The sequence below is a fragment of the Lytechinus pictus genome, chromosome 11, assembly GCF_037042905.1.
Source record: "Lytechinus pictus isolate F3 Inbred chromosome 11, Lp3.0, whole genome shotgun sequence".
Taxonomy (NCBI): domain Eukaryota; kingdom Metazoa; phylum Echinodermata; class Echinoidea; order Temnopleuroida; family Toxopneustidae; genus Lytechinus; species Lytechinus pictus.
The window spans coordinates 4,469,938-4,485,206 of NC_087255.1; the positions used below are offsets into that span (position 1 = coordinate 4,469,938).

At 36.5% G+C, this 15,269-nt stretch overlaps 1 protein-coding gene across 5 annotated transcripts in view; it reads left to right on the forward strand.

Moving 5' to 3' along the window:
* Positions 1-15,040, forward strand: part of LOC129270716 (WD repeat domain phosphoinositide-interacting protein 4-like) — a 28,897-nt gene extending 13,857 nt beyond the window's left edge. For 2 of the 5 annotated variants that reach the window (XM_064106458.1, XM_064106459.1), the window contains 7 exons: positions 2,913-2,981; positions 4,904-5,027; positions 5,514-5,608; positions 7,109-7,311; positions 8,850-8,935; positions 10,344-10,445; positions 10,906-15,040. In XM_064106458.1, the coding sequence (XP_063962528.1) occupies positions 2,913-2,981; positions 4,904-5,027; positions 5,514-5,608; positions 7,109-7,311; positions 8,850-8,935; positions 10,344-10,445; positions 10,906-11,134 (908 nt within the window). In that variant the 3' untranslated portion in view covers positions 11,135-15,040. Of the gene's footprint in view, positions 1-2,912; positions 2,982-4,279; positions 4,409-4,903; positions 5,028-5,513; positions 5,609-7,108; positions 7,312-8,849; positions 8,936-10,343; positions 10,446-10,905 lie in introns of those variants that run through there. The other 3 variants (XR_010295073.1, XR_010295074.1, XM_064106460.1) reach the window with 3 other exon arrangements.
* The last annotated feature ends 229 nt before the right edge of the window (positions 15,041-15,269 follow it).

The window sequence follows — 15,269 nt, forward strand, 5'->3', positions numbered from 1 at the left end:
TATTTCCAATTTTTTGTATAAAATCTCTTTTTGATGTTCCTAGCAATGAATTTTACACACATTATTGAATTTTTAATGACATTTGTGTTGTTAACCATACATGGACAAAATGTAACGTGAGTAACCGTAACGTGAGTAACCATATTATCTGCACCCCAAGTAAAAACCATGTGTTCTTTATTTTTTTAATTATGTACAAAGTTTGTCTCCCTAATATACTTCTTTGAAATGGATATAATCAACTTTCATAAAAGCCTTGTATGAGGAGACTTTTCACTTATGTCGACTTTTCATTTTATGCATGTCCAAATCATGTAACGTGAGTAACCGACACATTCCAATGATTTGCCAGGAGCATAATAAAATTTCCAAAGTTTTGTTTTTATACAAAGGATAGTCAGACTGTGTACTTTGTTGTGATAAGGAGATGTTTAGTTCCTATCAATAATAATGGAGTAACAGCTCCAAGTATGAGTCAAGGTGTCTCCAAATGTAACGTGAGTAACCGCGGAATAGCCCATGTGCGTCTTAAAATAGAACACAAACAGAACAGCTAATTGCTGATCTGTGATTGGCCAGCGCTCCACTGATGGGAGTTGCTTTCAAGCGCGCGTGTGACCATTATCAGAAAAGGTCATGACTTCAGAGAAAAAAAATCAACCCCTCCCCATCTGTGTGCGTGTGTGGATGTGTGAGAGGGGGAGGGGGAGGAGAAAGATAGGGGGTTGGAATCATTGAATGCGGGAACCCTTTCATGTTTCAAAACAAAGCAAAGCAAATCTGTATTACCCCCCTCCCCCATACACAGGCACACCAATTTTCCCCAGAGGCCTAAAAATAACATTCCAACACGTACCCTTCGCCTATTCATTCCATGTCTCGACTAGTCTCCAAATATAGACCCAGTTATAGGTTCAAATTATCCAAAAAAATAATTTGGAACTTAGAAATTTTGATTTTTTCATTGAATAATATTTTGCAATTACTTTTTTTTTTTAATACAGTGTGTAGCATCGTGGGCAGTGCAACAAGCTTGGGTATGGCACGTAGGCAAGGGATGAATTTTTCCCCCCAAAAAGGTGTCTCTGTCACAAGAATACGGCGTTAATGAATTGTTTACTGTGAATTGGAGACAAAAAAAGACGTAATTGGACTTTGGACTGAGCTGTGAACAATGATCTGGACTGATTCATTCATATGCGGGGGTGTATAAAAGCATTGATTCAGGAATTTTTTTAAATTGAAACAATAAACTGATAGTTATTTAATGTAATTTCTTTTGACATAGTCAAAGGAATCAAAGGGGAATAAATAGTCATACTTTCATTTGTGAGAAACAGACCCTTGATGCTCAATGCAGTGAGGTCCAGTTGTATAAGTGGGGCATTGAGAGTTGTAGATTTTCTGCATTTTTGGTCACTAATAACTAGGACAACTTTTGCGATTTTAGAAGACGTGATTCCCGACGAACAATCGAATCATTCGATTGTTTTTTCAGGAAATAATCGAATGGTAAAAATGACATTCGTCCCAGGCCTAAACGACATGATCACTTGTTTATGTTTTGCCTCATCCAAGCCACTTGTGATTTGTTCCCACTCTTTCTGAAATGTATACTTCTGGGGCCCATTTCATAAAAAGTTGCTATAAATTCTTTCGCAGCCAGAGGCTGAATTGTGGAATCTTATACAAATAAAAAATATAAACATTACATAAACATCATGAATAATTACATAATTACACAATGCAAAATTAAAATACTAATATGATATCCAAAAACAAACTATGAGTACAGGATATCATGCATTAAAAGAAAACAAATTAAGCACAGAGACTCAGAGTTTACCTTAGAGAGAGTGACAGAGAGAAAGGGACAGGGACAGAGAGGGACAGTTACACAGAGGGGGAAAGAGAAACATGGACAGAGGGGGGGGGGGGGGAGGAGCGAGGAAAGGGGGGGGGGCTGAAAGTGAAGCCTTTATATCAAGTTAGTACATTTAGTATTGGGGGTAAAAAAAAGGAAAAAATAGTTTACACATGTGACAGACCAAATCATGACAACAACAAGTCTTGGTTTGATTCACTTTATGGAGTGAGTGCACTTCAACATTTCCGCGGCAACGACTGTTAACTTGGTGTGATGTTTTGACAATAAATTTATCATAACCATGATCAAATGTGAATTGAATGATGTTCTTTCCAATTTCAGTTTGGTGAAGTTGTATTCATTTTATTACGCATGGTTTCCCTCAGTGTTGGTGAGGGTGTTGTGCTTTTATTTCAGGAAATGTCATTGACCCTTGTTCATTTTAAAACGTACCTCTAACTTTAAGTCTAAAAATGAACAAGTCTCAAGTAAAACAAAGGTGTGAAAAGGATCATGAGTAATTTTTTTTTATCTCCTTTGAAACAAAGCCTTGAGTTTGTCCTTTTTAATCCACAGAAAGGTTCCACCAGTAATGTAGTGTTTCGCAGCAAACTTACACATACAGAGTTGATACTTTACAATTTGTCATGATACAATATTTTCAATATGCACGTGATGACCACCTAAACTGCCATTTGACCACCTAAAGTTCAGTCCAGGGTGCCCGGCTGACTTCCAAAAATTAAAGTTAATCGAGAGGCCTGGGTACCCATTCACCTCACCTGGGTTGAGTGCAGCACAATGTGGGTAAATTTCTTGCTGAAGGAAAACATGGCATGAAATGACTCCCAAGACATGAATGATGATATAAACAAGTCTCCAAGAATATCACAACACAGGGGTCTGAAAGTTGCCATTTCATCTTTTTTTAACACTCTTCAACTTTTTCAGCTCTTTATATTTGTGATAACTCACATCCCTGACTGCAGTACCCTTTCATGAAATATGGAATCATTAAAAAAAAATTGTATTTGATATTTTTCAGACAAGGAAGATGTTGGTAGTGTTTCTCAAGTTGAGATGCTTCACAGAACAAACCTCATTGCTGTTGTGGGTAAGTAGGTGACTTGATGGATTTGAAAACTAAAGCCTGTATTAACCCATTGCCTACTGGAACTGGGAGGTCACTGTACAAAATCTATGGGAATTTCCAAAATTCAGTAAGCAAGGGGTTAAGTTTTGGTAAATTTGAAGATTAACCACTTAAGGTTTGGATTCATTGTGAGATGAAATAAGATTTAATCATGAAACTGGGTGGTGTGAAAGCTTAAAGATAAATTCCAGTTGTGGGGACGATCTCAAAATTACTTTTTACAGAATTTAATATAATGATCACCAAAGTGTCTGTTTGTATGAATAAAATATATGTGCCAAAGGATTCTGGAAGAAATTGTGTAATTGCTGAGAAATAAGCAAAATAAGCGCGGATTCTGTCACTTCCGTCGGGTCTTTATTCCAGCGATAATAATACACTGTCCCACGTGTGCCTACATGTATCTGTGTTGGCGATCTTCAGTGTGATCGTTTTTTAGCTTAGATATTATGATTTCACAAAGTTCAGTTTATGAAATTGTACCAGATCTAGATTAGATCCACGATGATATAGTAATACTTAACCTTGGTTTTACAGACTTTCTCACGAAATCAGTATTTTACTGCAACTACTGTCATTTAGCTTTAAGTCATAATGGTTATTACAAATTCAATGTCTTTATAAAAAGTCAGGATCCATTTGTGTTTTGGGTATAAAAGTACCACTTCTTCAGAATGGAATCGGCAGAAATCTCAGGATATAATCTCTGTAGGTTGGTTTCTGAAATTAAATTATTAAATGTGCAAACACCCCTTTGCATTGTAGTTTTTTTTTGTCTTGGAAAGAAAAAATTGTGTCAGTGTCAGGATAGAGACATGGCTAAGTTCGTTGACCTGCCCTCCAACTGACCTCGAGCTGATTCAAGATTTCTTTGTCTGAGAAAAAGACACAAAAGCTTGAATAAAACTACAATTAAATGTTCTTTAAGTGGCCTTAATAGACAAGTTTGAATGTATGACTTATTCCATCAGCATACCATGTATTCTAAATTTTATGCTGATGTAACATGGACATGTGTTGTCGCTATTATAGTATAGGAATTGGGTTTTCTTAAAGTATCTAACTCTGTAAATTAGTTTCTTTAATGGGTTGAATCGAATATCAGGGATGGCATGTAGAATGTATAGAGTGCCTGAGGTGAGAGCTTATAGGTGAAAAGCATTGGTCAACATTAAATGAGTTGTAGATCAAGGACAATGAGAGGATTATTTGTAGTAAGCTGATATGATTGGATGGTTGAGTGAACGTGATAGATGAATGATAGTGTGGTGTGTGAAGACAATAGCAAAGAGAGAGCAGACACATGCTTTAGATATTATAATCCTCACTTTGCTGAATCTATTTCTCAAGCATGGTTGTGATTCTTACTTTCGTTCACTCTCTTCCAGGTAAGAGTCCCGTTTGTCTTAGACTATATTGTCACAGAGAATTCGATTGAAATTATGGTAAAAATAAGTTAGTTGAAATTATTGTTTTAGAACGGCATATTTGTTAAAATTACATTCAAGATGATGGTCGGTGGCGGACCGTGACCCGGAGGAGATAAAACATTGGAGGGGCATAGCATTGTTCACAAACCCCTCAAATGTTTTGTCTCCTCTGGGTCACGGTCCGCCACTGATGATGGTGGTTGTAATAAGATCAAGAATGATGAATTTTTGTTGGCTATGCCAGTAATAAATCATGTTTGCATTTTATTGCTCATAGATCTGTTTCTTGCATCAGAAATTCCTATCATTAAAGTTCATATATACCAATTGCAGTTATGTTTCATGCACTTTCCTAGTGGTAAAAATGACAAAATTCTGTTGCTATAAGATAGGACATTTGATCAAATGTGAAATGTTATCCGTTGGCTTGAATTTCATTATTTTTACATTCAGCTGGAGGTGGGACACCCAAGTTTGCAGAGAATACAGTTCTGATATGGGACAACCTGAAGAAGAAGTTTATCTTAGAATTCACCTTCCCTGGCCTTGTACTTGCTGTTAGACTGACAAGAGAGAGGTGAGGTAATAAAACCTCATAAACATATTTTCAGATAATAAATGGTTGCTACCTTTAGTATAATTCTAAAACACAGCTTTTTGGGGATGTAGGTTTCTTAATATTTGGAGGTACAAGGTGTTAACAACCTGGAATGGTGTAATGTACTGGCTCTGTTTTCACAGGGGTTAAATTTGTCATAAATATGTGATTCAGAGAGTTAGTAAAAAGGAAACCTATAAAAGAATGTCCCCACAAAGATGAAATTCAAGGTGTTGTTTCTTGAACTTGTGACTTTACGAAGGACAGGAGCATAAATAAGCAACATGCCCCCCCCCAAAAAAAAAAAGATAATGGAAAAAGTAGACATATATGATTTATTAGTTTATTATTCATTCACTATCTTTTTTCTGCTCTATCTTTCTCTCCCTCTCTCTGTCTCTCTCTCTCATTTCAAGTTGCCTGATGATGACCTTTGGTTTTCTTATCACCCTTTTTTTTCTGTAGATTAATAGTAGCACTGCGGACCAAAGTCTATGTGTACAGCTTTCCTGATAATCCTCAGAAGTTGATGGCCATTGATACACGACCGAACCCCAATGGTGAGTACTACATGACATATACATGTCCATTATTAGTAGCAGAATCTTGAGACAATACTCCGACCCACAAATGCGATTGATCATAGGATGTTTTCAACAATTGATTGCATTGATTATTGTGTGTTATCATCTATATAGAGCGTTTTAGCCATACATTAAAAACTCGTATTTTGGTCTGCATCAATTTCCTGTGCAGTATCGGAGCGTATCCCTAGAATGACAGAAATCCGATGAATATCCCATAGGCTCCTGTACAAAATTTGCTATTGAATATGAGAGCATATTCAACAGTAAAGTGGGCATGTGCGAATGTGTGAAATATATACAATGCGTACAACAATGAAAGCAATGCGATGCGCAGCATAAGAGCACAACGACACTCTATTACGTCATAATGAACTACATGCAAGTCACACTATGTCAACGACCAAATTTGATCTTATGATGTGATGATGCCATTATGTGCTATGTGGATATGACTTGTTCAATCAAATTTCTCTCTCTTTTTGATTGCTTGGGGTTGGATAGATGATAATAATTATATGGCTTTATTTCATGGAATACCAGAAATATTCCACTCGTTAGGGCCAATATTCCACTCATCTGAGATTCGTGGAATATTTGCCCAGACTCTTGGAATATTTCTGGTATTCCATTCAGAGCCATCCAATATAATATAATTATCAATTGTAATGAGAGCCATGAACAATTGCTAAGCTCTATATTTCACGGCTCAGGTAAGCACGCATACAGTCAAGATTGAAAAAAAAAACATTGCATTCTTTTTCTCCATTGAAAATGTAGTCTTTAAGAGTAATTGTGCATTGTAAACTATGTGCAGAAATCAATTGTGAATATCAATGAACATCCATATTTTACACCCAAGTTTCCTGTAACATAAAAGATACAATAATTTGTTCAATTAGATACAAACTTTGAGTGTATGGCAAACCATTGAAGTTATAATAATCAATTGTAAACTTAAGTCTTTTAATCTGCCTACATGACCCAAAACTCAACATATTGAATTTTAAACTACTGAGTGATGAGCTCTCTTCCGCATCAGAGGGGAGGTTTGCTGAAAATGAGTATGGTCCGATCTTTAAGTAGACATGCCCCTTTGCACTGAATGCCACTTATAGTTATCTCCTGACGGAGGATAAAAAAAGTGTCTGATCAGGGTTGAGAATTCTGTTTTTGGTGGGGGCGTCCTGGTCCAGTGGTCATGACTCTTGTCTTTCAATCTGAGGGACGTTGGTTCGATTCCCAGCCATGGCATGTTTTCCTTCAGCAAGAAATTTACCCACATTGTGCTGCACTCAGCCATGGTGAGGCGAATGGGTACCCGCCCCGGCAGGAATAAATTCCTCGAATGCCAGAGCGCCTGTAGGCAGCATGGCTATAGCCGGGGTAATAATAATGATAATGTTATTGTAATGCACACTTGAGTATATACATAGAAATTGTGCAATATAAATGTACAATTATTATTATACACAGGTATATTAGAAGCATGTCCCACATCAGATCACCCGTTGATCGTCTTCCCGGGCCACAAGTCAGGCAGCGTCCAGCTAGTTGACCTCTCCCAGGCACAGCCAGGAAAGTCGTCTGCTCCAGTCACCATCAACGCACACCAGGGTGATATTCACTGTATAGCAATCAACCAAGAGGGCGGCCTTGTTGCTACTGCATCTACAAAGGTATGGCATTGCTCGCCAGGAAGGAAAAATAGGCATTTAGGGATAATAGGGCGTTGCAAGAAACGTATGATGAATTGCAAATCAAGACTAATGGAGTATTGAAAGAAACTAGAAATCAATTGAAAGTCAAGTTTTGTTTTCAAAATCAATCCTAAATCTTGAAATTAATTGCAAACTTGCACTTAGTTTCTAATCTGCTTTTTCTAAGGTCAAAGTCCACCCCACAAAAATGTTGATTTTATAGAAAAATCCAACAGGTATGTCACTGAAAATTTCATCAAAATTGGATGTAAAATTAGACAAGTATGACATTTTAAAGTTTCGCTTATTTTTTGACAAAATATTTATATGAACAAGCCAGTGACATGCAAATGAGAGTAGATGATGTCCCTCAGTCACTATTTCTTCTGTTTTATTATTGTTTGAAATATACAATATTTCAATTTTTACAAATTTGACAATATGGACCAACTTGACTGAACCATAAAATGTTTTAATAATGGTAATTCCACATGTTCAGAGAGGAATAAAACTTTTTTTCACATGACAATGAGGGAAAAATGAGAATATTTCATGTAGTAAAATACAAAAGAAATAGTGAGTGGATGATGTCATCAGTCCCCTTATTTGCATACAGACCAGGATGTGCATATAACTGTTTTGTGAAATTAAGCGAAATTTTAGAATGTCCTAACTTTCTTTTTTTTACATCTGATTTTGATGAAATTTTCAGTGTTGTGCTTGTTAGATTTTCTCTTTTTATTCAAAAGAACTTTTTGTTGGGATGGACTTGTCCTTTAAACAAGAAGTTGAAATATATTTGCACTGTTGAATTAGTCTATCACTTGTAAATTTGCAACTGATATTTGCAAATATATTATTTGATCAAAAGACTTGATTTTGGACATACGCTTGATTTGGAGTTGATCATAAGTTTCAAGCATCCACCAAATAGTGCACACCCAAGATGATGACGTACATGTAGCATGGTTGAGAGATAAAGAGAGAGGAAGGACAAGAGTTAAGATTATGAAAAAGGGCTTTGACATGCAACTTGATGTCATAATCCTACATGAGTTAGTAAACATAATTGCTACTCCCTTTTTAATGAAATTAACTTGAGAATTGCTACTAAAATGTGTTTATCAAATAATTATAATGTAAATTACTAAAAGGTGTTTTGAAATGGATTTTAATGCAACCACTGTAGGATTATTACATCATTGACATCTGGATTCAGTCATTACAATTATGCATATACGTCACTGCAAAATTTTCCTCCTTAACACATATCACATAGATATGTTATGAAATTACTTGGGAGAATATATGTTCTTTCAGGCCATATATAATAATTATGTATTCATGACATATTTTTCCTTAAATTTGGGATTTCTCAGGTGTCAAGTTTTTTTTTACTCACACATTATTTGGAATTGTTCTTGATGTGAAATAGCAAACATGCTTTGAAATTTTTTATTGACCAACATGATTGGTGAAAAAAGTAATGTAAGAGCTCTTTCTGATATTTGTTACAGGGTACTCTTATTCGAGTGTTTGACACGCACAGCAAACGTCTAGTCATTGAGCTTCGTAGAGGTTCGGACCCCGCTACATTATACTGGTAAGTAAATATCACAAGCTACCTGAAAAATAATGATATGCAGCTTTTCCTAGAAAAAAATGAATCTGAGAAATATCAATGCTTTATTAACTTTATCATAAATATGATTGGCATAAGTTTTATCATTGTAAAGCTTTAACCCTAAACTGACCGGGGGGGGGGGTTGAATCAACCCCCCCCTCAACATTTTCTGCGATCATTTCGCCGCACGAAATTTTTTGACCGGGCCACTTACAGAGTTTATACTTACCAGTCTCGCGCATCTTTTGAGACCAAATTTGCGACGCCCGGGTACGCGGTTCCGAAATTACGCAACATTTCGTAAGTGCATGTCAGACCAAAAATTGTTCCAAAACGTGATTTTGTGTACAAAGTCAATGCAAATTTATTCATAAAGATATGATTATTTTTGCTTTAAACAGCTAAAATCAATTGATTTTTGCATAATTATGCTTCAAAAACGTTGTGCAATAAATCTGGTGAAAAAATGAAGAAAAACAAAAGGTTGAAAAACTAAGAAATACATAAGAAATTCATAAAACAATAAAATACATAAGAAATTGATTTCCAAACCGAAGTTTTTTTCAATTGCGATTGTTAAGAATGCTACAAAAAATATTTTTTACCAAAAATAAGCATTCTAGGAGCTTTATTCAGTGAATTAGAGCAAAAAGTACGATTTATGCATAAATTAGCATAATTAATTCATATTAAAAAAAATCTCGTTATTTTGGAAAATTTTACCATACAGCCTTGTAGATTACATCGCACACTACCAGCGTGCAAATTTTTGCGGCGCTCGCGTGATCGGCGGCCGAGATCTCATGGGGGGGTTGAATCAACCCCCCCTTTGGCCACAGAACAGCCAAAAAAGCCCGCTCTAGTTAGGGTTAATAGGTTCTATTTTATTCTGTTTTAAAACTTTACATACATGAATTGATCATTCTGAACCAAGGCTACAAAAAAAAATCATTTGGAGAATGGTGGCTGAATTTCACAAAGAAATTGTGCCACAGGTCCTAGATCTGCAATCAAAGACGATTACCAAGGAATAACAAAGTTTTGTTTATTGAATATGATGCTTGAATTTCCATGTTTTCATTAAATGAAGACATTTTATAGGCTGTCTGTTAGACTTTTGACTCTGTAATCAAACATGCACAAAGTCTATCGTTGATGATGCCATTGCTATGGAAGGCGGTATGTGTGTAATATATGTTGAAGTTATATCAATAAAATTTGAGAAATGTAAGCATTATTTGAATCTGTTTTTAACAATCAGAATAAGTGCACCTGGGACTTTGCTTTTGTGTTTACATGTAAATGCAACTCTACATGTATTTGCAATAGGTTCCAGTGCTCACTTAAGTAACCAATGGGTATCTCTCTTTCATTTCTCCTTCTGCAGTATAAATTTCAGCAATGATTCTGCCTATCTCTGTGCATCAAGCGACAAGGGAACAGTTCACATCTTTGCTTTAAAAGATACATCATTGAACAGACGGTCATCGTAAGTTCCATAATAATTCCCTTTTTATCTGACTACATCATTTGTTTTTTTTAAATTTATTCTCATTGTATTAAAATATGCTCTTCACTATGTTAAATTAAGCGGCGCGTTGACAAGCTGTTCTTCACTGGGGTCCCAAACCCATCATTCTGAGTTCTATTTTATGCATTCTACCACTTTTTTGTGTTTGATTTTGTTTAAATAAACTATACTATACGAAACCAATTGCTAGTTTAGATGAAGAGCCCATTCCCCACATTTTTACATTTTCAAAATGTACTTTCCCAACAATTTTTCATTTGAATGTTAATACAATTCTTCATTTGATTGTTAATAGAGTACTTCATTTGATTGCTGATACAGACTTAGAGCCCATTGTCTGCATTTGCATTTTTGTCTTGAAATAGATTTCCCTTTGTAATACAGTGCATTGATTTCACATTCTTTGCCTCCTATTCAGGCTTGCCAAAGTTGGTCTTTTAGGACCCTACGCAGAATCCCAGTGGGGGCTCACAAACTTCACCGTCCCAGCAGAATGCGCCTGCATATGCGCCTTTGGTCCCCAGTCATCCGTCATTGCCGTCTGCATCGATGGAACATTCCACAAGTACGTCTTCACGCCGGAGGGAGGCTGCAATCGCCAGGCGTACGACGAGTACCTGGAGCTTGGAGATGACGATGAATTCTGATGGGGATCAAGCACCTTCGTAAGGTTCTATGCTTTCGAGAAAGGCCTCTGGATGATCTAAGAACGCTAACAGGTTTGGAGTGTAAGAGAAGACATGAAATGTTCAATGTGCAGTCATCACTGATGCTACCTGAAATGCCATTGGATGATTTAAAAGTGTTAACAGGTATACAGTGTTATGTACATGAACTGTTCCTTGAGGTGCAGTCATAGCCATTGCTAGCTTGTCAGCTCTGTTGTTACTGAACCTGTGCTGACAGGCACTCACGGATCATTTCATGCAAAAGTTGATGCAGGTGTTTCCAATTATGCTCACTTTGAATTTTCTCAACCATAACATAATTTTTTTTCATTTTTTTTAAAAATTTCAGTTAAAAATATGCTCTCGATAAATACAGTCCAAAGTATCTTGGTTAACATGGCCATGTGATGGTACCATCGTCATTCTAAAAGAAAATCACCATTGTAAGAAATGTCTTTGAAATTCAAATGTTGTAGGTTCTTGGTGGTGATGCATGTATATATAATTCAAATTTGCAATGGAACAAGAGCAACGATGTTGAGAAACAATAGCCAACCAGTTTTGTTCAAAATTTTTATTTTGAATTGATATCAAATGTGAGTTTTGTGTAGAGATCATTTTACCATCCACACACTGCCCGGTGCCTATTTATAACTGTTGATTTTAAAGAAAGTATGTCCAGAATAATTTGTGCAAAGTGATCATCCTAGATGGCCTCGAATTCATTTCAATTCTTAGTAACTCCTTGTAGACCTTACATCAGAGTGTTGAAACACTCACAAGGAAGCCGAGAAAGTACGTACATTGTGTGCAATGCAAGTCGGATTCCAATGACTGGGGAAAATGATTTATGTATAAAGTGCTGTAATAGAGACGTCATTGAAATGTATTTAGAGCTATGTAGAAGCAGAATATTATTTAAGAATACAGGGCAAATTTATGAATGAACACGTTGACCCTTGTGGGTAGAAGTAAAGGATAAGGCTTAAACACAATGCATTCACACTCCAGGAAGACCATAGATTACCCGACCCATGCATTTACTTTGCATTAAGTTCACAAACACACGTGTAGCAGAAATGACAGGGCTGCTATTCCTTTCATTGGCATTTAATCTGTGTATTTCTCTGATCATTGGGTGATAAATATTGATACTGTCAATCAAATTTGATGGAGCGGTTTGTGCAAGATTTTAGCTTGTGTCGCACATTGTTCAGATGTGAACCGGGTTGCTGTCGTAGCTACATGTATTAAGAATGGTAAGTAATGAGTCCGTGTCCAAGTTAAAGTCCACTGTCATGTCTGAGGGTTGGTTGAGGGGAAAGTCCTCGTTGATCTTATCCGGTTCATCCAGTACCTGTTGGATTGATGGATTGATATGTAGGTCTGAGCAATATCGAGTATGAACAGACGAATATGGATCTTGCACAATAGTCCTATTTGTATTTAGGGGTAGAAGCTGTAGAAACAAAGAATATGAATAATTTGGCAAAGATCTCTACCCCCAGTACTTTCTAATATAAATTTTCTAAGGGAAGAGATTATGAGCTTTCCAAAGAAGTAGATAGGTAGGAATTGGGGGATTATAAGGCATTGTCCCCCCCCCCCCCAGTCTAAAAATGGTGTTGTATGGCGAACTAGGACATCTTCGCGTGGGTGTCTTCAAAATGAGTGAAGGGCCTGAAAACTGTACTATAATTGAGTTTTATCAGAAGCCAGTATGTAACTACAAGGTGAATCAAGAACAGATGTTATAAGCGTTTATCTTTTTCAATTCTCCATGGCACCACCCTCCTCGACTTCAGTAGCATCTGCAACTGCAGCATCTGCAGCAACGACTTCGGCAGCGACAGCTGGAACTCCAGTCTCAACGTTATCAGCTATCTGCAAATCAGAGCAAACATTTATTTATGAATGAAATGTTCATTTCAATTTTACCATAAAAAACTAGGGGTATGATAACCCCCCTCCTTAAAAACAACGCCTATACATACAAGCTCATTTGGTGAGAAAATGGCATAATGAAAATTATGAACCAAAATTGTATCTGCACATAAGTAAATATTATTGCCTGTCCAAAAATATTAAGTCTCGAGACCAATGCCTAAAAACTTATGTCTTGAAAAGCTAGGGTGGCAGTGAGGTGAATCCGGCCACCCTATCAACGAGGGCAAAACTGGACTAATGATCTGCTTTATGTACAATATTGTTTTACAGATAATTTGGGCTGAATATTGGGTCAATCCCTTTCAAAGGGCACATACAAATAACTACAGAATTTTCACTCATTCAATCAAAAGATAACTTTGAAATACAGATTTTTTTTACCCTAATCCCATGGGGGGGGGGGGGAGGGGCACATTGTGCCTTCTTGTGGATTCACTGGATCAAAAAAGCCCAATGTGATTAGGGTTAAAGGTATTGTTTAACTTTGTGAGCAGCCGATTTAAAACATTCTCAAACCAAGATGAAACATGTGTACAAGTGCATGTATTAGAACTAATAAACCCTGAAAACAACCATTATTGAGAATGAAAAGCTAAAACTACAAGGCAAACCCCGATTTTGTAAATAGGCGTCTTATAGACGCCTAAATAGTACACATTAGTGTATGGGATGAAATTAAGATGGTGTTTTCGGTCACTTTATATTTCAATTTTTGAAGCACTAAATAATTATTTTCGAACGCAATTTTTTCTGGGCTTCATTTCTGTAACATATCACAGACACAGGTGACAAGTGTGACCTTCTAGCTCAGATTTTTAAAAAGTCAAACCAATGTTAACCAATCACTTTAATGTCCAAGCAACAATCAGTCAAAAAAGGTAGAATGCCCTTTGAAATAGTAAATTGATCTGGTATTATCTTGCAACATATTTATGTATTTTGATGAAAATTTGCATAATAATAAATAAAAAAAGAGTACAAAAAAATTAAAAGGAATTTACCTTCCATTTCCTCCCTCCTGGAAGATATGGAATTCGCTTGGGAAAGTCCCATAGGACTTCTTCAACCTTCGTCTCTTTGGCGCCCTGGTAGGTGTTTCATAAAGCTGTTCGTAAGTTAAGAGCGACTTTAAGAACGACTGTTGAACCTTTCTTATACGCTAAATAATCACCAATGAATATATAATGGTGAACATCATTTACCACAAGAAAGGATCACCAGCCGTTCTTAAAGTCTCTCTTATCTCACGAACAGCTTTATGAAATGGCCCCCAGGTACATGTAGGTCTTCACGCAGGTTCCTGAAAGACAGAAGTGCTGACCCCTTGGATCATTTTATTATTTTAATTTTCTTTATGATACATAGACAATACAGTTTACACACCTTAACCCTAACAGATCACTCATATTCAGATATTTTTTGTAAAACATTTTACATGGCTATTATCACTCGATTGGTGCGAGGTACTTATGCACCGGCCGGTCAGTGACAGTGGAGTGCACGCACATCCTGCCGCCATAGCCAGCCGCCCCCGGCCCACTGCCGGGATCGGAACAAGGCAGTGGCAGTACAAAGAAATCTGAAGCAGGCCTAGACCTCTAGTGCATGCCGCGCTATTCAACAAACTACGAAAAGAAAATCATAGAAATGGTTATGGTATTTAACTTAACTGTTTAGCCTACTGCGAATGTCTTTGAAGTCGTTGTCCGAATATGACCCGTGTTCTGTTAGTTGTTGAAATATTGACGGCCTCCTTCGCTTCAGCTGCTCAAAGCTTTTTCAAATATATTGGCGGTTGCACTTGCAGTGCGCAGCTAACTGCATTTCGTGCATATATTTTTTCATTATTGAAAAATATAGTATCCATTTTAAAATCGATAAAAATATTCTATTTCACCTGTAAAAATAGCAAAAAAATTGTCTCTGAGTTAAAAATAGACTACTTTTTCTATTTTATTTGTAAACATAGTAAGAAAATATCCCTTTTTATCATTTTTTTAAAGGAATTTTAGGACCGTAGGTCTCTTTCTGCATGAACTTGAAATATTTTTTCCACTCATCCTTTAGGTAGGAATTGAATTTTCTGAGATTAAAGAAAATAAAGATAAATCAAGCCTTACATGTACCCCTTCCAAGAAAATCTTTTGTCGTCAAATGGAATTGATTT